General features: G+C 38.3%; 1 protein-coding gene across 16 annotated transcripts in view; it reads right to left on the bottom strand.

Moving 5' to 3' along the window:
- Positions 1 to 25,109, bottom strand: part of PARD3 (par-3 family cell polarity regulator) — a 447,799-nt gene that overhangs the window by 87,602 nt on the left and 335,088 nt on the right. For 14 of the 16 annotated variants that reach the window (XM_066991516.1, XM_066991505.1, XM_066991502.1 and 11 more), the window contains one exon: positions 14,355 to 14,612. The exons of 1 other annotated variant lie outside the window; for it this stretch is intronic. In XM_066991516.1, coding sequence (XP_066847617.1) covers positions 14,355 to 14,612 — 258 coding nt within the window. Of the gene's footprint in view, positions 1 to 14,350; positions 14,613 to 25,109 lie in introns of those variants that run through there. One more of the 16 variants, XM_066991517.1, reaches the window with a different exon arrangement.

Below are 25,109 nucleotides of genomic sequence, written 5' to 3'. Positions count from 1 at the left end.
CTTTTTGCCTTGGACACACACACAATTTCGTTCTGACTCTTTATTACTCAGCCTGATGCTTCTAACCTTCATTTCCTCCTATTTTGACATGTTCCTCTCATATCAACCACTTCCCTAATGTCATCGCTCCTAATATCTTATTTATTCACTATATAAAATTGCCATCCTCACGTGAATTGAAAATTGCTCACATGATTTGAAACTTCTCTTAGCTCCTTTTATTTTCTGTGTGCCAGCACAATTTGTCAGTCTGTGTACACAGCAAAGTTTAAAATCACATGCAAGTTTCAACTTCTCCCTCTAATACGGCAATATACTTCTCTTTCATAATAAATGTCAGTGAAATATTTATGATCACTGTGCTATCAACTATAAAAAGTAATAGCAACAACAACAAAAAAAAATCATATCTTTAACTTCCTTGCTTGTGTAGAGATGGTGTAACTAACTGCTGAATATGCAGAAGTCTTTTCCAGTGCCCATCTGTGCGGAATGCAAATATTAGAGCCAATTACTGAGACTGAGCTCAACCTGTAGGAAACAAAGTTTTAGTTCTCAATGTCCACATTCATTCTCATATGAGCCAACAGACACGATGTCTTGCACACCCCCTCTAAAGACCTGCTCAGGTAATACTGAGAGGCACAACATGCAATTAGTCTCCGCATAACTTTGTGAAACACTGTAGGTTTCTTAAACATGAAAAGCATCCATCAATAAAAAGGTCAAAAGCAGCCCCTAATTTATTTTACCTACCCTAGAGAGAGTAAATCATAAACTAGCCATCTTTGGGTGAAAGCTTTAGGGATTTTAAGTTCAGATAAATATCTAACTGAGAAATAAAGTGAGAAACACTTTTCTTGTATGACTGGAGGGAGCATGCAGCTCTGTCCTCTGTAACTCCTCCGTAAAGAGACAGTGTGAGTAACCTGGGAGGATAAAACTGTTGAGTTGCTTCAGAACATACTCCTGCACTCTACACAGAGAACTCAAGTTGATGAAAGACGGAGTAATGAACTAAGAGTGTGAAATATAAAAGATAAATATGATTAAACTATGTTAAAAAAAAAAAAAAAAAAAAGAGACATTAAATTTGTCTCCAAACAGAGGAGAAAATGAAAATGGCAAGGGTATGGATCTTCTGTGATGTGATGGGGTGGTGACTGAGCCAGCTGTTGTTTTCACAGCAGTCTAAGCACAGCAATGAAGGTCTCAGCAGCAGCTCTTTTGCCCTGGTTTGTGACTGAGGAGCACACATCAAAACCAATTTTTTCTCTCTCCTTAAGATCTCACCGGACACCCTCAGACAAGTACTGGGAATTCCAGACACTTTATATCTTTCTGCCCTAGAAACTAATACATTCAAGAGAACATGGACCTGATAAAATCAAAATTCGGGTTAGATGCAGGCAATTGCCTTCTCAACCAAGATCTATAAAAGACAGAGAGTAGTCTATCTCTCCACATAAAACGGGTAGAGAAACCCTATTTCAGAGTGACTGAGAGTGCACCGCGCAAGTGATGGAATAAACCACAGTAGGAACCAATTCAGTGTAAGAAGGGACTCAGATCAAGTGACTAACAAGGTCTTTTCTATAATTCAGTAGAAAATGGCTTCTGGAAGAACATCACCAGGCACTTCTTGCAAGCATACAGGTGTTAACCTTGGTGCCCTGGCCATATTCCATATTCTCAGGTAATTACCTTTTTCACTTACATTCTCCTTCCAGACTCTCCTGGCTTGTCTCCACTCCCTGACCCTGATTTATATGCAATTAAACAGCAGCAGTGTTTTACTGCACAGGTGGCTGCTTGTCAGTGCAGGGAGCGGTGAGGGGATCAGGCGTGGAATGAAATGGTCTTTATATTGACTACGAGTCCCCATTAAAGTTTACGAAGTTCTTTAAGTCCTTGCAAACGCACTATATGGATGAAAGACAATCCTGCACAGATCATCTTATGCCTCATCTGTGCAGTTGATTTTTTTTTCTTCTTTTTTTTCTGAGGGTGAGAGGATAGCTGGCTCCCCTTTGTCGTAGCAAGCTCAGCAGGCAGCTTCCTCTCCCCGATCACCATCCTGCAGTGCTCCTGATCTCCGCAGGAGCGTTGCTTCATTTCCTCCCCTCCCTCTCCTCCGGTGGAGCCCTTCAGCTCTGCAGGAGGCACCCACGTCTCCTGAGGCTCAGTTCCTGCAACGCCACAGCACTTGCCATCTGCAAATTTTAGCTCACAAACAAACGTAGGTGAGCAGGGTTTCGAGAACTGCTTGGAAACCTTTGTCTCACAATTCCTTGCCAATACACTACCATTTCTCTGGGACCTATGATTTATTTTTGACCAGAAAACTGTGCAGATGAGATGTAGAACCTCAATTCAGAGAAATGCTGAAAGTCCTTTTGCAGAAGAATAGAGGCTGTCACAGCAGCAGCAGGTCCAGCACGGCAGTAACCATGCCTGAGCAGGAGAGCAATACACTAATCCTCTGGCAGAACAGGATCAACTCAAAGGTATATATAAGTACATGTAAAAGTATGTATAAGTAAAGTACACCTAAGGAGCATATGCAATCCAATAGCAGACACAGCTCTGAGTGGTTTTTGGAAAGCGCTTTGAGAGGTTTTGGTGGAATTGAATGCTGTACCCATAATACAAAAGCTGTGAAATAAAGGACAAAAGGCAGCTTCCTATATTTTAAGAGCAATGAAGAGTTATGATTTGTCCTCAAGCTTTTTGTTCATACTAAGAATAGTGTAGCGGAGAAAAAGACAACAGCTATATTGAAAATAATTTGGGAGAAACAAGCCACATACCTGAGTGTACCTCTGAAATATGGAAATACAACAGGTGATATATGATTAAAAACTTCCCAATCATTAGGAAAAGCTAAATGTTAACAAAGAAGCATTATTTTGCAATGCAAGCCTTATTATTCCGATTGTTTTAGAAAATTTTTTCAATGCCTGAAAATTTTGAGTCAGTTGTTACAATATTCCAAATCTTACAGAAGGTGATTTTTTTTTTTTACATACACACCAGACTTTTCAGAGTTGCACAGCAATAGGATGAGAAGCAATAGACACAAACTGAAGCACAGAAAATTCTGATATTAGAAGGTCTTTTTTTTGTTGTTTGTTTGTTTCATATAGTTAGTATGAAGAAGATAGTCAAATGCTGGAACAGGCACCCAGGGAGCTGATGAAATCTCCATCCTGAGAGATATGACTACAGCCCTGAGCAACCTGACCTGATCAAACCTGCTTTGAGCAGGGGCTTGGACTAGATGAGCTCTGGAAGTCACTTCCTCTGGAGCGAAGGAATTTTTAGAGATTATTTTTTTATACACATACTAACATAGATAAATACACACATAAAAAATCTGCCAGCAAGACACATTCATGTGTCTGCATCTTATTCTGAACATGTGTATGTGCTCTACTGAATATGGATACACATTCACAGATAACATGCTGCATAGACGATGGAGGTATGTGAGTGTGAGAAGGAATATTTAAAAAGGAAAGCATGAGGTCCAATATAGTAGGATTATTCCTGACACTAAATGCTGTCTCAGTTTTATCTATTTTCCTGTGAAATTCTGACATCTTAAGCTGCAGCAATTTTAACTATATCAAAAATAGTGCAACTAATGAAAGCTAATGAAATTCAGTCTCTATGAACTTTAGAAGAGAAGCAACAATTTAGCTCTGACGATCTACGCAAGACTTAAAGGACATTTTTTGAAATTCTAACTAGACCTGATTGAGGAAAATTGCTATGAATATAAAGAGAAAAAGACGGTCCTGCCCTCAGTCACAATGGGTGCACAGTTTGGACATCAACTGCATCCACAAAGTGTGACAGGCTTTTCATCAGTGAGAGGTGATTGAAGAAAAATGAGGATTGTGAATTTTCTCCAACCACCCACAGAAAAAGTTCAGGGTACACTTCACTGCAGTGAGACTGTTTCAATCCACTAAATTTTGTTGATGCCGAGCAATCAATAATTTGTTGTTTAATACAGTATCTGAATTAAAAGTTTCCTGGGTACTACTCTACAGGGAGGCCTTCCAAGAAGAAACAGGTTATGAAACTCGAGTTAAAATAGTAACAGAACAGCATTTTGGGACTAAAATATTACCAGAGCACAATAATGTAGACAAAACTTAGATGAACAGCCCTGCTGGCGTGAAAGGAGCAATTTCTTTTAAGCGTACATCCTTTCACAAAATGCTTTGCATAAATTCTCATAATTGCTTTTCTTCATGATCCCCCAAAGACCTAGATAAAAACATTACTTACAGCTCTGTTTTAATTCCAAGTTTGTTTTAGATGAACTAAAGGCCTAATTCGGTAACTCCTCAATCTTACTGACCATAACAACCCTTTAAATTTCACTCAATCATCTCTGTAGTATTTTTGCCTCACTTGTCATACATGCAAAGTAAAACTAAATGGGGGACCAGGTCAAATTTGTAATCAGAAGAATCTAGCACATCCCTGGATGTAGTAGTACTACTGAGATGCAGACACCATTGGTATGAAAACATTTGTGTATCATCTTGAACCTTAATATTAAAAGTGTTTCCAAAAAGTATTCTGAAACACAATTTGACCATACTAGGGCCAAAAAAGGAAAGCCACATGTTCTCAATTTTTCACGTCTGTATGAGAATTCATACTTTATCAGATACAAAGATGGAAAGAAACATTAGTAAAAGCAAATGTATGAAAAATTGCTTCTACAGAAATGAAGCCTCTGTCTTAAGTACAGTTTTAAAAAAGTTGGATCAATTAGCAATCTGTGAATGCTAGAAACATCTTAACAATGTCTCAAAGATGAAAGAGCATATCACAAAATGAGGAATGGGGGAAAAATTAAATTATGTCTGCAGTCATAATGAATCAAAGCCCAGAAGGTGGTCTCCAAATCAGCAGGTTTTGATGAAATATTAAGGAAAATGATTATTGATGAAAAATGAATAAGCTCTTTTTGATTTTAGCAACCTTTAAATCACACTTTGCTAATTAAAATAGCTTCAATGCATCCCTCCATTCCTTGATGGGCATTTAGCAATCCTCTGAAACGGGTGGGTTAATTTGACAACATTTTAGCAAATATGCACAGAGTTTATCTTAAGCAAGCAGACGCAGCACAGTTTAAGAAGATGTGCAAAATAATGCATCACATAATGTTCTGTTTCTTTTTCCTCTATTTTTTTTACACTATATCTATTATTACAACTACAAAATAATGACAGGGGCAACTTCTGCTTGTTTCATCTGCAGCATACAATACCCCATGGTATATACCGCAACTATTAATGAGCCATGAACTACGTCTCAGGAAATAAAGACCCATGTTACTATTTTCTGTCTCCTTTGTTTGCCAGGTCAGAGAGCTTTTAGGACAATTACTCCTACTGCCTAGGAGGCCTGGTACTGTGGTACTGTGGTTTTCTGCAAATAAATTTCCTTCCCCAAGATAAGTGGAAATTAGAAGTGTGAGGGACTTTACTTCTCATATTCCTTGTGTGGCACAGGTTCTAATTGCTTTTTAAAATGTTAGTAGTAGTAATACTGCCTTTTCTTTTCATCCTAGTTTGTAGTGTACTTTCCTTTAAAGGGAAACCTAGGAATGAGAGAAAGCTGTAATCAAGACTGAACTGCTGCACACAGAAGACATATCATAGCATGTGATGCAACTCAGGTGTGCCATGTGTTATTGTCACAAAACTATACACAAAAACTAAAATGAAGCAAAATCTGTTCTTTTGCTTTTGCTTTCATAAATTAAGCCCTATATGCTATATCACTGTCTAAACTCAAGGCAGATGAAATCGCCTGTCCATTACAAATACACAATCTATTTACTGTAAAAATATTCCATATACATAAGAAAGATTTCTATATATGCATCAAACTGAAAAGCTGTTTAAATGTCACCAGTATTTTAAGGAGTGAAATATATATATATATTATATATATATATATCTATGGCAAGTAAATAAGTCTGATGTTAGAACAACATTTTTCAGAAATGCATAATCATATAAAATAGGTTGTACCAGAAGCTTTTAACATCTCACATCATAGTGTTTGAGCCTTAAGGAACAATTTTTTAAAATAAGCTACAACGTCTAATACTTGAGTAATAAGTGCTGTTTGCTGAGGGAACAGTGTAAAAGAGTTAGCCTTCAACTTTCTGACTAAGAACAAAATGAAATGAGGTCTCTGAGCAACTTCTCAGTTTCTGGGGTTGTCAACGTGGTATGTTTCGTAAGCACTCATTCAATGAGTTTACAAGATGATAAAAGGAATTAACACGAACACACATGCTAACCTATATGTAGTGATGTTATTTTCCTTCCTAAAGTTTACTGCGGAGGATTCCTTCCCACAGTTGGATTCCACAACTTCCTCTAGTGACAAACCACTTAAGACCATCCGCAGGATGCTTTCTCAGTCACGTAAACAAACAAGACTGTCCATAAAGATAAACAATGTAGTTAAATATAGTTTGTCTCATCTGTGAAAGAGATAACATTCATAAGAAAATAACAGAACACAGAAATCTCCAAAAACCTCCAAATCTAGTATTCTAAATTAGAAGAACATATGTAAAATTAATTCTTACTTTACTTTTCAACTGATAAGCTGTATTAATTTAAAGAGCTAACTTCGGTTTGGGTATTTTGTTTTAGCAAGAGGAGAGATAGGATTTTGTGAATGCACAACACATCCTACAAGTTCAGCCTCTGCAATCCTCTCCTATAATCAGACAACTCAAAAATGCAAAACCTCAGCTTTTTAAATACATGGAGAGCAGAAGCCAGAATCTTTCACCAAAGAGGAACAGATGGGTTGACTGGAGGGACATAAAAGACAGAAGAATCATAAATTTGTATTCCACTTAAAAAGGGACATGTTCAACAGCAACAACAAATTTAATTGATTAAATTATGGCATTCAAGTGCTGCATAACATCAGTTCACCATCCAAATTTTGGTTAACCAGACTAGCAAAGGACAGATTTAAATAGTTTAGACTGGTAGGATTGAAGCATTTCATTTAAGGACTTGGTAAGCCTTTGCTTTTTCATCTTTCCTTTCTCAGATATTCCCTATAATTTTCTCAGGATGAAGAACTCCACATTTTATTGATGGTATTAGTGGGAAATAAAGATGTGCATGTAAGCTCTTTCTTTTTTTTTTAATACAATCTCAAGGTATACATAACCATTCATTGTCAGACATTGGCTTTTCTAGTTTTTACATCATGTTTTGTTTTATACTAGGATTTATCATGTAGGTTTCCTTCCTTTATTTTTAATTAAATGCTGCTTCCTACCATCTGAAGAAATGTAAAGGCCATTCTTTTTTATCCAAGCAACAAAATGCATAACTGATCTGTATCTGTGTGTAAATTGAACTAATTTCCCAATATTAAAAATACATATATAATTCAGTTACAACATACTTTAAAAACCAAAATCTTCTTAAACTGAAGAAAAGTGTCTGGTTTTGATCTACCTTTGTAACTACCTTGGCTCATCATAAGGGGTAGATGCAAAGAAGTAAAGAATTACAGAATTGAAAATTACAAAACCAAATTGATACTACTAATTACAGCAAAGTGTGCTAGTTAGCAATGCCTCAGAATAAGGGCAATAAGGACAGTCTGCCTTCACTGGGCCCTGTTTCACCTCTGTGTTTTGCAACCCGAGTAAAAGTTCATTTCTTTCTTATCTTTCTGTGCATTTTCCCACTGCTGCCATTTGTAGGATACCAACTTCTTCTGCTTTTGTAAAAACAAATAGCTCTCATGCTTTAGATTAGGCAGCAAGTCAACTCAAAGTGAGAGGAAGCAAAAATACCAGGGCTTAAGTGAGGCTGTGGCTGTGGTAAATGGAGAGTCGTGGTTCTCACAACAGTATCAGTGTTTGGTATCTATTTAAAAAAAAAAAAAAAAAAAAAAAAGCAAACCTAAGACTTTCAAGTAATTAAAATGGGAGTCTGAATAGAGTTCACTGTGAGTCTGCCACTTATTTCACCAAAGCAGTAACCCAAACAGGGAGTGCAACTGCATACTTTCACAATAGGGAGTCTACATAAATCCTCATGAATTTATATTAAATTTGTCTTATATTCTATCAAGATGGAAGAACAAAAGAAAACAACCAACCTAAGATAATAAAATACCAATGCTAATAGTGTCTATTGGGTTCTAAATGCATGGGTCTATGAGAGACCAAGCTAATTTTTAGACAGTCCTGGGGGTAAGGATTACTGGCTTATAGGATGAAGGGTAGAGGAACAAAAAAAACCCCAATGTGTTAGTGCTAACGTGAAATTAAACCCCATGAAGAGTCTCACAGAGGCTCTAACTAATCCTTCTCCAGGTTATCACAGAAAGGAAGAAAATACCACAATGACTTTCAGTTTTACTTGGGAGAGAACTGCAAATAGTTCATTAACCCATGGCTCTCCACAGGGTTGCTTTGGAAAGTCTGTTTGATGATCCCATAATGGCATATGTGCCATTTTCTAGGGCAGGGAAGTCTTTACAGAAGCCAGATTCTCATAGGAATGAAGCTTCATTATGCCTTGAAAGGGTGATACTCTCTGGAAGATAAGGATTTTAAACCTATTACTACTAATTTCTGAAATATTACCAATTGTTTAGGGTGCCCGGATAATGAAGGGGTGACTGCTCTGAAAAGGCTGCAAGCTAATCAAGAATTTATGGTATATCCACCCACACGAACAGTGCCTTCCTCTGCAAGTATGCCATCCGTAGGACTCTGATGGTAGAGAGTGATAAACAGAAGGAAGAACGAGGATTCAGGACATCGGAAAACACTTCCACATCAGTGAACAGAAGTAAACAAAGGTAGGAGGGAAGAGCTTACTCATAATCTTGTTCAACCTAGGCTGTTAGCCTTTTGCACAGCTCTATAGTTTTTCTATGTCATTGGTTAGATGGGTTACGGCGCCACGGCCTTCCCCTTTGTGTGGTGTTCCTCAAGTCAACTTCTGTCTAAAACTCTCTTCATTTAAGAAAAAAGAAATTTCCTAGCACTTATGGGTTGCATTGCCCTGAGTAATAACTCATATCTTCATCTACTATGGGACTGGCAATAAGCTCAGATTTCTATGCATAAATGATTCCGCAGACTTTAGGCACACTCCTATGACTGACACTACTAATAAAGAAGTTTAATATAGTTGCACAAGTGTCTTGTTTTTTTAACAAATATTTATCCAGGCATTGCAATATAGCATTTCATAGCTTTTACGACCCATTCTGCTATTGCTAAGAATCATTTTACACACACTAGAAAGCCAGGGTCTGCTTTTAACATATTCCTATGTTATATTAGACTGTTTCTTTCCAGCTTCCAGGATTCATTACTCTCGCGCCAATTTAAGCACAAAGATACTACTGAGTGAATAAAAGTTAACATCTAAATAAAATGTTCTCCCTTTCTTTTTGGAAAAGCAGTAAGCAAAGTATGCGGCCTGACCTTAAAAACAGCATTTTTGCCTCTTAGCACAGAGCAGATGACAGTTAAAGCAAATGGGTTGATTTTCAGTTCCCAAATATTCCATTGACATAACTTGATTCCACTTCTGATAGAAAAGAAACCAGTTCATAAAGGTCTCCCTTTCTAAAATGAACATTTTTTTTCTTTTTAATGGTAAAATGCATGCAAAAAGCATATGATTATGGTATTTATGTTTCCATTAAAATGTCCTCAGCAAGCTGTGGGAGTCTAGCCTACTATTTTCAAGCTATTTAGATTTACAGCAGCTCAGTGCCTATTTTATTTCAATTATATTTCAGGACAATGCACTCTTGGTGGGAAATGATTACACAGTGACAGCCAGTAAACGTCCATTAGGAGTTGTCTTTCTACATACTGCTCAACTATGGGTGTCAGGTGATCGCCATAAAACCCCATTGTATAGCATCATTGTCATCTACATGAAAAATGCTATTGATCAGTAGTGCAGCTTCTCTTCCTTGTGATGCAAAACATACTAGAGACATTTCCCAGTTAAAGTAAAAGCTTTATCCACAAGAACACAATTCTCGAGACACTTCTTTCCAGTACTGTAAAATAAACATAGATTATACATTCCACCCAGATTTTGCTCCAATAATGGCTAACATTAAAAGTTGCTAAGTGAAAAAATGCTTAGCAGCCTGTCTCTGTAAGCTATTGATACGTAGGATGGAGCTAATGTAGCAAGGGCAGCTGATGGATAAGCAGCTATCCTGATCACCAATCACCCCCAACAGATCTTATTTGTTTATTTATTGCTAGAGTTTCATTTCCTCTAAGCAATAAATTGCTTTTCTGTTAAGGAAAAGATTCTACTTTAATTCTTTAGGATCAGGATCAGAAAACACTTTCCTAGTGCTACTAGAGAGAATTGCTATAACTGGAATTTAAAATGTATTTCAAGATTTACAGGATCTACACTTGCATATGGATTACATATGGAAGGTTCTTTATTTTGAGCTTTTAATTTCAACTACACATTTAACAGATAATAACTAGCACTGGAAGAAGTAAAAAAGAAAGCCACCAATATCCATCAATGATTTATTTAACTCTGATCCAACATAAATCTGCATTAAAGCAATTATAAAATAATTTCAAGTCCTGTAAAGAATTTTGAGTAAAAATTTACTATTTATAGGCTTTTTTTCTAATAGCTCTTGTTGGTAAGATGTTTGATGCAATGTTACTTCCACACATACACTGATGTGCAAGTTTCCACTGAGTAAGTTAACAAGTCTTTCTCCTTTGCTGTGTTTTGGCATTGTACAATCCATTTTCTAATTTAGAGAAATAAATGGACAAAATGATTAGGGAATAAACATTTTTTTTCATCTCTTTATTGTTTTGTTCTCTCTGCCAATTAAAGTGCGCTTGGGATATGGACAAATATTAAATATACCGAAGAAGGAGAACAAAAGTACAGCTTTGCTTTTAACCCTGGTTTCAAGTTAGGTTATAAAATATCTTGGGGATCTCTGCCTGACAACTTGACAGTACCACCTTTGGGTAAAGCTTAGTTAGTTGTAGTTGCCCTCATAATATCCTCAAACTTGCAAAAAAAAAAAAAAATTAAAAAAAAAAACCACACATTATTCTGACAAAGCAGTTCACATACTTGTCCTTCACTTTGTTATCGTTCACACACCATGACACAGTTAAATTTGCATCAGTTGGTGGCATGTGTTCGTGAAAATAAGAGAGAAGCTTGAGGAATATTAAAGAAAAACAAACCCTGACAAGGCCTCACACACAGATGCAGTAATTCACTTGCAAGTTAAGGAAAAATTTGTCATGTGTTCAACAATGGTATGCAAACTATTATGGGACATTTTGTTATGGGCTTCTTTGTAAGAGACTTTTAAATAACCTTTTGGGCACATTTAAATGTCAGATTGTGTTTGGCACTAAGCACCAAACTGTAATAGAAATAACATTTCCCATATAAACAACTCTGCTTTTAATATGTATGTGCTAAAGATTTGAGACAGCCTGGCCGTTACCAGCTCCTGGCAGTTCAGCGCGCGGGCAGCGTGTGTTAGTGATTTCTCTTCCCATCCACAAGGGCTGGAAGGGACGGCTTCTATTTAGGGTAACCTCTGAAACTCACGAAGGAAGGAAAGGATGGCAGGGCAAAGCGGTAAAACAGGGAAAGTAACACCCGGTGCAGGTGAACGCTAACATAAACGCTATGTTAAAAACGCAGAGCTGTAACCGACTATTTCTCCTCAGATTTCTTGTAGCAGTATGAGGATAAATCAGCCTGCAGAGGAAGGAGCTCCCTGGAGAAAAGCCTCATGAAGAGGCACTTGGATACTTGCTGTAGCAAGGGACATCACAAGAGATGCCACGTGAAGGGGGAAGGTCTCAGTGCTGGAAAGGGACAGCAAGAAACAAGTGGTGATGTACACAGGGTGAGAAGCAAGATATCCTACAGACAGGGTGACATCTCATCTAACAAGCATCTCAGGCCCACACAGACAGAACTATTCCTAAAAAATGATGTTCAGATGATATTTCCTTAATACATCTAAGATGAAATGTGTAGAATGCAGAGCAGCCTTGGGATGCTCAGCCACAAGCTCATACCTGGGTTTCCCCAAACAGATACATCAGAGGACATTGGTAGTAAGTAATAATCTTTTTCCATCTGACCTATGTATTTCTTTCCAGGTATTTCTTGCTGAATGTCCTGTATCATCCGCTTATCACTAAACCAGGGATGGCTTTTCTTGTCTAGTGGCAGGTGTTCCTGCCCGTGGCAGGGGGGTTGGGGCTGGATGATCTTTACAGCCTCTTCCAACCCAAATTATTCTATGATTCTTGCTCTCATACCCGACTTGCATCTCCTGCCTCTGCTCCAGCCCGTTGTGCATGCCAGGCCTGGCCTTTTTTCCCAGCATGATCCAGCTGAGTGAGTCGGGGCCTTCTGTGCTCCCGGGCTCTGGCAGAGCAGCTTGAATGTGCGAAACTGTCACACTGCTCTTCAATCCCACCCTTATCATTAACATCGGGTTCCCTCACTACACCGTTATCTTCAGTTTTACTCACTCTCTTCTGGCTCTTTTATCAGCAATCACACAGAGTTAGCTAGGTCACACAGGTCTTATATTTCCCCGTGCCAGGTTTGCATCAAAGAACTTTTTTTTTTTGTTGATGTGACATTGATGCCATTCAACTCAGGCATGAAACACTGCCTTTGGTCTAACAAAAACAGCCACGAGAGGCACCACGTGGCTGCCGTATCCAACCAAGCTATCTTGATTTCCAAAATAACAAAAGTGCTGAAATGTCAGGCATTTGGGCATACCAGGGCTGGTCAATATAAGGCTATGTAACATAAAATTTTAAGGGCACAGATGAAGCTGTCTTTTTTCAAATCGTTTTGCTTCCTTCACTGAAATAACATATATATCTACAATATATAAACATACATATCTACAATATATAAACTATGTTTATTTAATACATAAAGTAGACCTTTTACACAGTGCAATACAGAATAACTGTGTGAGAAAATAAAAAGGCAGCTGTGCTACTCGTTTTTAGTAAAAATGTATGCATCTGAAATGTCCTATTTGTCATGTCAGACAACATTTTTTTCCAATATTATGCAAAGAAACTTTAAAAAAAAATAGATATAGCAGAGGGTTAAATACACCAACCAGTCCTCATTAAAAAACTTTTAGACAATTAACTGGACTCTGCATGACAGCTGCTTTCCTTAAGAACAAATGACTCCATTTAACACTCAGAACAGAATAGGCAAGATCAATGCCACTCCATATGGACAGCTGTACAGACCTCCAACACTGTAACCAACGATACTGTTTTGCTCATTTAAGCGAATGTCCAGTATTTTTCTTCTGGAAAGAATTGGGTAGAAAACAAAACTAGAAGTTATTTTACTATGAGCTAAATTAATACCCTCTGAATGAGTTAACAATACCTCCTGTACTAGGATTTCAATGTTCATTTTTGTAAAGCTTAGAAAATGCAGAACTTCAACATCATAGATGTCAGCCAAGAAAACAGATGTATTTCCATTGTTAAAGTGCAAAAAAGCTATGAATTTTGCCTTTGGTTATTTCTACTTTATGTTAGTTTGCATGCCTGTTTTTTAGCTTCAGGTTTTTGAATGAACTCAAAACTCCATCAACAGAAACCAGAATTTTGCTGGATTTCAACATAAAACCTAGCATGACATAGTTCAGATAATGTAACCCCAGGAAAAGTATAAATCATAAGCTACAGCCTGAGAAGAGAACGTAACTCATAAGTCAAGCTTGGAGTTTACTCACTTGGTCTGTATTTTATCACAAAGTTCCCTCCACTAGACAGAAGTTCAGGACTGTGGTAGGACTAAAATCCAGGTAAGCTTTAACCCACTTCTGCTTTAACAGTAAGAACTTTCCAAAGATTTTGTAACTTCTGTGAATAGGTTGGAAAGGTGGTATTCAAGAGTTATATTAGGTAGAGCTCTGATAAATAAATTAGATGATGTCACAAGTTTGAGTTTAAATTAAATTACAATAAACAGGGGCTCTAAAACTCGAAACCATCTGAAGAATGAGAAGAAAATCTGTGGCTCTGTAGGATAAACTTTCAGATCCCATTCTGCCACAGTTTGATTTGTGTGAGCTCAATACTTTTCTACATAAAGGCTTTTAAAAAGCCATTAATAAAAATGGAGTTCTGACTTGCCAATTGACATACAGTCATCTCCCACGACACAAGCATTAGGAGGGTGGATTTCGAAAGAGCATATTGATTGCTGTCTGGTGCCTACCTGTCTACAGGTGAAGACTTTGAATTCCGTGGTTTCTTCACTTGGGCGTACAAGGCTTCAACTGTCTGCCCTTCCCTCGGGCTCTGCGGTCTGGTGGTCAGCGTTATCGTGCCGCTATTTGAAGAAGAGTCATAGGAAGCAATCCCTGCATACATTGGGTCCGCATCACAGCCAAACGTCCGGTTAAAGTCCTGTATCTCTGCATAGTCCCGTTCACGAGCTTGTCTCTCTCGAAATTCTCTAGTTTTTGCTTGAATTCTGAAAAATTAAAAGAAGGCTGAAACTAACTTTTCCCCCCTTTCATCTGAAAGCAGCAGTTAACAGACACTTTGGGCAGCCCATCTTAATGAAAACCACTGACGTGTTTCCAGTTTCAGTTTGTCATGGAGTCTCAGGTGTACATTGGATATTGAAGACTAGATCTAAGCAACACCATGATCAACAGTGGTCTTTAAGGCAGAAGTCTGATTATCCACAGTCTTTGCTTTCACTATTAAGTGAAATAAAGGACTAGCCATAGTTCTCAGAGTTTATTGGTTGTTTTATGCATCTTAGGATATTTGTGCTATTACCTGACCTGTCCGAGACTGGCCAGACACGGTTCATATCATCTTGTAGTCTGTCAAAACCTGACAGATTTAGTGACTCTAATGGCTGTCTTTAGAGATTAATTTTAATGTACTTTCTTGGCCCAATACTACAAAAATCATACTTTTTTCAAAATTTAAAATCCCAACAAGAATAAAACACACACGTATATATGTATGCTATGTATGTATATATGCAGTAAACAGTAGAAGTAGTTTCTTGTACACATTGTTTAAAATGTGTGTGATTTGTTTAAAATGTAAACAAACTGAATCTGGCACCTCCTAAAAGTGGGCAGTTTCTTCACAGAAAGTATCAACATGTGCATTATGTTAAAGTTACAAATGAGAAGTGATGCTATATTGGGATTTTGTACCCAAGTGCATTTGTTTAGCTCTATGATTAAAAGTGACAGATAAAAACAGGCGACATTTAGCCATCTGACAAACACAAACTGAGTACAGGTCATGTTTTCAAAAGCACACAAACCTATTACTAAAATTTGATCTGGGCTTCAAAGTTTCATTGGCATTTTAGAAAATTTGATGTATCACACACATAAACAGTGAACTGAAAAAAAAACCAACCCTCTCCCCATCAGTCTCCCCAGACCGATTTAATGCTCTGTCATCATCGCAAAATGAAGCACTGAGCTGTCTCCTCCCTTCCATTAGTACAATGTGCTCCTTTTTCATCTAATACAGTCATGGCTACGGTGTGTCAACATCTATCCATCCCAACTGCAGCTCTGTGCACCCCCCTGCTATGTGCCATTTCCAAAGACAGCTTGCTCACCGACTGTTAACAAGAGCAGCCTACTCAAAGCCTCTGTCTCTTCTGAAAGCAAGCCTTGCTTCTTCCGAAAATAGAAAAGCCTCAAAGTTAGGTTACTTTTACATTTTTGGAAATTTTACACTTAGCCACATGGCATTCAAGAGCAGTCTTTGAAAAGGGGCTATGCAAAGGGCAGGATTCAGAGTACAGTTTAAGACACTACGATGCAGGTGTCTGCAGTAGGTGAGTTCACATGAGCTACACGTGCGAGCTCCTGTTACAGCCAAGGGAGCTGCAATTCAGCAGCCTCCAGAGAGTTACGGTGCTGCAGTGCCAGTCAGTGTGTCCTAGCATGAAAGGAGTTGCTCTACAGACAGTCGTGACACTGCTGTTTAGGCCTCCTTTGGGAGCTTGGATAGCCAGCTTCGATTCAGCTGCTCAAACATGGGCAGCTACAGCCGCCCAACAGCCTCAGGAAACACTGCCGGACCTCCAGCTGCAAGACAAGGTCTCCCACAGGTCCCTGTCACATCTACCAGCCCTGTGCTGGCATCTCAGAGACTGTGACAACTCAAATGACACGAGACAACTGCGTATGAGCGTGAGAATCCAGCTCTGAGCCTGAATGTGAAAGTCTAAATTCAAGTGTCTTCATCAGACTGAGCCCCAAGCAAATTGTTCTTTCTGTGCTAACAGAGATCCTGGTAAGAAAAGAGGGAATAGGAGGGTGGCACAGACAGGCAGACCTATTTTCCTTAAAAATACCACAAGTATTGACCAAGGGTAATGATCTGGGGGTAAAATTGGCCAGCTGAACTCCCTTCAACAGGCAGCAACATCTACATCAATGGTTCAGTGATTAATGTAAACGCCCTGAATTATACCTCAGCCTAATTCTTCCTTTCTATGTCCACTACTAGTGGCCTGTAAACCACAAATTTCACTCATATTCAGGACTAGTGGAAAGAAAAACAACCTTATAAACAAAAAGAAAATGTAAATAGGAGTAATCTGAGAAAAATTAACTTAAGCCAACATAATTTTTTAATTATGCAATTTTTGTAGACAAGATTTTTCTTTACAGATTGCTTTTTATTTTAAGACGGGAAAAATGGACAAGAAAACTGCAACAGTGTTCAGCTGACAGCACGCTCTTCTGAAATTTCAGCAACCTCCAACAGGATAATTATTATTTTTTTTTTAATTTAGAGTGACAAAGGACTCAGGCTTAAATCCTAAAGCCATTTCAAATTTAAATTGTGTCTATTTTTAAAATATAAAAGATATATTTACATAGTCCTATATTCCAGAGCTGCAATTCAGAAACATTACAGCCTTAATCACTTGGAAGATGCAGAAGGAAAAACAGGCCTGAAGAAGACCTGTACTTGTTGATTTCATCTCTCTGCAGATTTCACTTCCAATTTGTAGCCCTGTGTTAATTACCCCATGACAGAATGTATTTATCCCTTTATAAATTTCATCTGAATGGGAAAAGCAAAAGAAAACAGCAATTTTCTAAATATTGCTAGATTCTGGAATGTAATTTTAATTTCAGAGGTAAATGTATCATCAAATATTTGAACACTGGCTGACATCAATTTGAGCAAAAAAAAATATTTGTGTATATTTGTGTATTTTAGTGCATGAAATTTGACAGTACAGCAATAACATGGCATCAAGTAATACAGTCAGGAGAAAACATTGTTACCTGACATACTTATAAAACTGAATTATCTGGTGATATTGGCCTCAGTGTTATACAGACTGCCATGAGATGTGCTGGTGATCGTTCTCATTTCTGACCATGAATATCACTTCACTTCCCACAGGTGCAGACACTAGGGTCCCCAGTTTCATGTTAACCAAGTTTTCTCATGTATCTACTTATTGGCTATTTAATACATTTGAACTCTTAAATAGCACTGTTTGCAGCATAACATTAAGATTTTCCCATGCATGGTTCAATGAAGAATACTTACTCCTATTCAAGTGGGAGAGAACTGATTGTTGAAGTGTTTTGCAAATAATTATGTTCATATCCACCAGGAATTTTTTTAGAACATTTTCTACAATTGCTAATAAAATGTGTTAATACACATACACAGTATTAAAAATCAGAGCCCAAATGCATTATACATCTTCCTGTTAATTATAACCAAAGTACTCAGTAAGCAGTTACAGTAAATAACATTTACAAAATCAGACCAAAAAATGAGACTTACAAGACTTCCAACTATATTGACACCCAAAATGTGATTTTTTTCTCTTAATTTTCTGTGTGTTAAGTCTAAACCGCTGTGCAAGTCTTATTCCCTTCACATGACAAAAATACAGGTATTTTGATTATTTATTTTTGAATATTGTTTAAAATATAACTTTGTTTCTGTCTTCTTCTGGATATGCTATCTGTAATACTAATATTAAACATTATGTCTCTAATCTCAGAAGAACCAAATGACCAAAGAAAAGTATGTAGACATACTCTTGAAAAGAACAGTAGCTAGCAGCTAAATATTGCTCTATCCCTTTCTCATTTGTAATAGTTTTAAAATCTAAATATATTTTTATATAAGTAACTTGAACTTAATGCTACATTATTTTTTATATAGAGCCCCCTCCTTGTGTGCATGTGTATGTGTGTACACATGGTGTGGCTTAACTCCTCCATTAGCATATACTGAATTAAGTGCACATACGGAAAATGTCAGTGCAGACTACTGTGGGAAAGATTAAAATGATTATGTGAACACACTGTGGCACAGATGAGAACCTGGAATTTGCTGTGTACTTCAGCCCTAATCAGCAGTGCTCTTGCTATTGAACTCCAGTATCTGGAGAAGCATTTGACCAGAGTGCTTCAGTCTCACAATGTGGATATTCGTATTAACTTGTCTTCACCGAACAGTGTTGCTTTATGACACGACACAATAAAAATGCATATGTCTGAAATTTCAGATCAGCTAATTTTGAGGATTTATGGCCTCCCTACAGATTCTGTATGGGCTTAACAATGATAATAATGCTTAGCATTTATATAACTCTTTCCATTTGAAAGAATTTTGCAAAAACTGCTAATCAATTTTGCAGTGTTTAAATGGAACTGAACTTTCAAAAATACAAAAGCTACCCCAAGAAGTTTCTAAACCCTTCTCGCTGAAGTGTTAATATTGAAAATGTCAACAACGTACTGTCGTGCTTTTGAGACTCAAATTATAATGTTCAGTAAAGTATAAACTATCCTCATGCATTTGTGTGGCATTCAATTCAAAAGCTAATGATAACTGCTTCAAATGACAATATTGTTAGCTGCAGAACTTCCTATAATTGTTAGACGAGCTTTTCATTGCAAGCTAATCCAGTAATGATAGACATACCCATTGTAGAGCGATTCTTATGTGTGTGAAACAGTGGTCACAAGCGTAAAGGAAAAGCTTTAGCAAAGAGCAGACACCTTGTTCCCTTTTCGGAACTCTGTGAGTGGGATTCAGCTGTCAGATGAGGGCAACTGCCATTTTAGACACCCAAATTTAGGTGTCAGCATTTGTTTTGGTCTGCCAGTAGGGCTGGTCTAGATTCAGACACCAGGCCGCTGCCTGTGGGGCCTAGGTCCTAATGGATGTGCCAAGTGCACCTCCCTCAGCCACAAAGTGCATTTACCCTGGTAGCTCACATGAAGATACCAAATTAATTGGGCCAGTCAAATCTCACAACCAGCCAAACATTCACACCAGCTATGTGGGAGCAAAAGTTTAACTTTTTCCATCAATGGAAAACTCCAGACTGTGATGCTAGCGGAGCTCTTGTGAGAAAAAGTGAACATGCAAAGTTAGCAAAAGAAATCAACCCTAATTTCAAGTAGCATTAGGAGTGAAATAAGAAATATATGCCCAGTCCCTTGGAAGCACCAGTCCACTTTGGAGGATTTTTTCACACGAGTAATTTAGATCCTTTAAAAAATTGACTATTCATCTTAATTGATTAATACAGTATGGGAGGGATATTCATGGCTAACACATTACAGTTGTTGTTGCAATGGCAGCAATGTCCTCCCACAAGAGCAGAAACGAAGTTGGCTGCTGTTTCTGGTGTGCAATTGCTTGGTCAATCCAATTAATCATCCTGCTGCTGCCAGGACTCAGTGATTGCCCAAGTGATTATCCACAACCTATCTTTTCCACCGAGGTTTGCTGATTTACAAAATCAGTATTGAACACTTGCAATTCCACATATGTGAGGTGGCTGACAATGTTTATTAAGGATAGAAACAGCATTGTGTAAGGACAGAAGCTAAATGACAAGCCATCCAACACTGCCAGTTCTCAGTTCTTCTGCCACCAGACTGGCATTCCTCTATACGATGGATTAAGAACAGAGGAAAAACAACGACACATTTATAACACTAGTCAGCTTGCTTAAGTTAGTCGGATGGGATGACAACACTTGGTCCAGTTTTTGCCAGATATCGTTTCTAATAAAGAGGTCTGGAGGTGCACTGGCCAGTAGCCAGATCTTGTCAGTCCTGTCCCCTCTTCCCCTGCTAGTGAAAAATACCTTGTGGGCACGGCACACCAGCAATAAGCCAGGTCTCACTGCTCCTCCTCACCCTCCCTCCGACTGCCTTCAGTGCTTTAATGGCCCTTTCCCTAAATTTTGGCAATCAAGTCAATATGGGAGTTTGTCCTCTTCTGTATTTTTCTTTGGCCTTTGGATCCAAGCAGGAATTTTCTGACAACTGCTCTTCTAGAGGGTACCTTGATTATGGACATTATTGTGATTTCCTTCTGAACCTGCATATTACACTTAGCTTTTCTTATTGTGATTAGAGCTAGTCAGTTATCCTAGTTATAACCATAATAGCTCAGCAAAGCTGCCTAGTTTCCTGGGGAAATCATTCTAAAGGATCGCTGTGGGCAATGGGTAATCATGAGCAGCAACAAGCTGCAAACAGAGACACCTTTTCTTCCTCGTGTGCGCCTCGCCATTTCATTCAAAACTTAAGAATGTTAATAAATTAATAAATACATAAAATACTGCTAAGTATTTTTAAATTGGAAAACAACCTTTTCAAGTTAATAAATAAAAAAAATGAACACTTTGATGTGTACATGCGTATGTAGCCAGTTGCCTTAAATATGACTGTCCTCTGACTTCAAGCAAATGATGAAACATACACAAAATGTGGTCAGTTTGCTATGGATAAGCACAAGAATACAGGGACAAAATCAGAAAGGCCAAGGCATAATGTGAGATAAAAGTAGCAGGGAGCTTTAAAGATAACAATAAATCATTGTGTAATTGCATTAGCAGTAAAAGGAAGAGCAAAGAAAAGGTTGCCTCCCTGCTCAGTAGTGAGGGAACGATATTGACGGATGATGCTGAGGAAACCTAAGGCTTAATTTGTTGTTTTTTCTTTTCATCTATCTTCACTAAAATGGTTGATTGCAAGCAGGTGGCCAGCGCTATTGATATTGCCACCAATAACAAAAAATATCTGGAATCTAACATCAACAGAAGTAGCTAGAAACTGGTTAAGCTAGTTAAGCTGCTTGAACATCCCACACACACCACTGTCTCAGGTAGTCTCAGACCTTTTCCAGTAATCATGAGAAGCTGTTGAGGACAGCTAAAACACTGAAAGACTAGAAGAAGTTAACATCCCTTTGGAGGAGCAAGAGAATTATCAACTAGTCAGTTTAACTTCAGTCCCCTGAGAAACTTTGAACCCAACTATTGGTAACCACTGAGAAGATAATGGGACAAGCAGTAGCCACCATATCAAGAACAGATGCGGTCAAGTCAATCTGATTTCCTTCTGTAACACCGTAAAAGGCCTTGTGAATAGAGGACAAACAGTAGATCTAAGGCTAAGACAAAAATGACAACAGGATGGATGCAATAGGTTGAACTGGGCAGTTCCTACAGAGTATCTAAAGTGTAGGTTTCAGTAATTCAGTCACACCAGGAGGACGAATTGTGGCATTTTCTACAGGATCCCTCTCTGAATTTGCTCAGGGTTTCATTATTAATTAGGATGCTATTGAATCTGCACAAAGCCCAGATGAACAAAATGAACAATAGAGGAAAGGATTAAAATTTCAAATGCTCCTGAAGGACAGAGTGGACTTCAAAAATAGAATTAACTTCAATAATAACAAGTAGAAGGTAATTTACATAGAATAATTAAGCATATCAATTAGAAGTAGGAAAAAACCTGTGAGCTGCTTTTTCAGGAATGGATCTGGAAATTCTACTGGATGACAGATATACACAGGTTAGCAATGTCAAAAGCTGCTGTGGAAAAGAAAAAAGACAGGGGGGACATAATAGCAGTCTCCTAATACATAAGGAGGAAAATTATAATGTTTTCCATCTCTAATGCAAGTATTAGGTATTTAAATTCCAGCAATAGTGACTGAGCCTAGATACTGTAGGCAGGGGAACTTTCTAACTAAGGGAAGTTATCGAGCCTATGCCATTAAGAAAAAAAAATGGATAAAAAAAGGATGAAACAAACATCTTGCAGGAATGACATACAATGGAGATCCAGTCTTGGAAAAGTGACATACCCTCTCCTCCGGGTCTATAATGCTACACTTTCACTGAAATTTTATGCGTATGTATTTCCCATGTAATATTTCTACAAGAACAGACAAACATAACAGAAACTAAATATTTATAAATAACAAACTAACAAAAACAGTGTCTACCACCTTGATATTATAGAAAGACATCTACACAATCAGACAGTCTTATTTTTTTCCTCCTCCAACAATCACCAATATTTGCCAATTAGAAAATGTGATAGTGCCTAGGTTCTCCCTGCAGTTCTCCCTCCTTAAATCCTACATGCAGAAGAGATCCATGAGAATTTCAAAAACCTTTAATGAGCTACAACTGAGGAGGGATGTAGTTTAAAAAAAAATAATAAAGTGATTACTATAAGTGCCCTGCTATATTCAGAAGAGAACAGCATGCTCATTTTTGTAAGGAGTCATAAATAATGCTGATAAAGAAGGTAACAAAGTAAAAATGAAGATGTGAAGAAATGAAAAAAGCAGAAGATAAAGATAAATATTATGTGTATAAGTAGCTAAAGTGCAAACAGAAATTTGAGACCAAGTGACACTGATGAAACTAAAGGAGACGCCATAATTGTCTAATATCTAAATTCTCTAACCTGATGATATCTCACCCCAACTTTTTTTTTTTTTTTTTTTTTTAAATCTCTGACCTTCTTGATTCACTGAAGTTTTTCAAAGTGAAGATACATTTTCCCTCAGCAGAGTATCTCAATCCTGCTTTCTTGGATCTTGGAGTAAATAAGTGAAAATCTCTGCTATTTTGAAAAAAAATAATATAATAATCTGTAAATTACCACATTACTTGCATTTCAATGGAGCTTTTAGACTGCTTTACACAGTTAATAGTCTGCAGCATTTGGGGATTTGAGAGTGGAGGGTATATCTGCTGTGGTGTCTTTAAGGATATGTTTCAACCAAAGCCAAATTTATCAGGTTTGTAGGCAGGATAGCAGGTCCTCCCATCCCCCCAAAAAAACGTTACAAGGACTGAAATTTTGTAATTTTCATTCTATTTTTTTTTTTGGTCTAATTTTCATGTCTGGTCCTGGGGTCAGCGGCCCCAGCAGTGGAGATCCCCCAAACGGGCAACTGGAGCAGTAGCCCAGTTCCTGCTGGGAACCAGGGTGCATCAAAGAACATCATTGCTCTCTGTGAGGAAAATGGATTTTTTTCTTCTGCTTTATAAAACCAGCCAGATTAGCTGATATTTACACCTATGAGACAGATCCCTGGTCATTAGATTAATCTAGCTGTAATCTCCTATTAGCCCTTTTGCTGGACTGAAGCAGTACGAAGCAGATCATGAGATTCAGCTATTGCTAAAACATGACTTGGAAGAGCTCCTGCTTCAAACCCTACTCACTTAAGACTGCTGGTTTTCTCCCTCAGGGAGGCTTTGCTGGGCAATTTCTTCCCCAACAATATTTTGCCAACTGGAGAACAAAGCCAGTAAGCAGCTCTAACACCTGAATGCTGTAGTTAAATATGTAAGGAGCAGCTGTACTTGTATGTTCAAGAAGCTAATGACAAAGACATACCATATATCAACTGCTACCATATATCATACCACATATCAAATCAGTCATTCACAGATGCTACAGGCAGTAACTGGAGGTCCAGTTACAATACTGCCATCAGTCAGCTGAGATGACCCTCTCCAGCACCACCCTCCTCCAGCCAGCCCAGTAACGTAAGTGGGTATGAAATATTGCCACTAGCTCAATTTCAGGTCTGTTATTCTGTTTCTAGAGTGCTGTGTATGAAGTAGCCTAATCCTAAAGCTGGAAAATGAAACAGTGTGAAGTGACAAAAAATTACAATGAAAACCCTTACAACACAACAAGGGATTATGTGAATCTCATGGAGAGGGAGAGGGAGAGGGAGAGGGAGAGGGAGAGGGAGAGGGAGAGGGAGAGGGAGAGGGAGAGGGAGAGGGAAGGGAAGGGAGAGGGAAGGGAGAGGGAAGGGAGAGGGAAGGGAGAGGGAAGGGAAGGGAAGGGAAGGGAAGGGAAGGGAAGGGAAGGGAAGGGAAGGGAAGGGAAGGGAAGGGAAGGGAAGGGAAGGGAAGGGAAGGGAAGGGAAGGGAAGGGAAGGGAAGGGAAGGGAAGGGAAGGGAAGGAAGGGAAGGGAAGGGAAGGGAAGGGAAGGGAAGGGAAGGGAAGGGAAGGGAAGGGAAGGGAAGGGAAGGGAAGGGAAGGGAAGGGAAGGGAAGGGAAGGGAAGGGAAGGGAAGGGAAGGGAAGGGAAGGGAAGGGAAGGGAAGGGAAGGGAAGGGAAGGGAAGGGAAGGGAAGGGAAGGGAAGGGAAGGGAAGGGAAGGGACCACAAATGGAGAATATAGCTTTTATGAGTATCTTTTGCTTAGGACCAAAAATTAGCATCCACAACACCTCTCAGAATTCACTTCTAAAACCCTGCTTGCTCACAGTACTGAGTGACAGCATATATCTACACCATGGCCAGACACTGAACTAGGTTTCTTATAACCCATTAAGAGGTTTGTATTGTAAGGTTTTGTAAGTAACTGGTTGCAAAATAAAAGGTGAGACGTGGCGTGGAGAGGAGACCTGTCTGCCTGTTGTGAATGTGTCATTAGGTATCTTTGTGATTACTCAGATAATTGCTGCTGTATCTAAAAATTAGAACAAAGAGAGGTTTTAGTGCAGTAGCTTACTGTAATAACCTATAATAGTCACTGTACTATAGGTTACTAACCTACTATAGGTTACTATAGTAAGCTACTTAACTCCTGTAGTTCAGCCTGGAAAATCTAAAGGGTTTTCAGTTATGTTCAACTCAGCAACAATACAC

This window comes from Anser cygnoides, chromosome 2 (assembly GCF_040182565.1).
Source record: "Anser cygnoides isolate HZ-2024a breed goose chromosome 2, Taihu_goose_T2T_genome, whole genome shotgun sequence".
Lineage (NCBI taxonomy): Eukaryota > Metazoa > Chordata > Aves > Anseriformes > Anatidae > Anser > Anser cygnoides.
The sequence above is the reverse complement of the archived record's forward strand: the minus strand, read 5'-3'. Positions and strand labels throughout refer to the sequence as shown.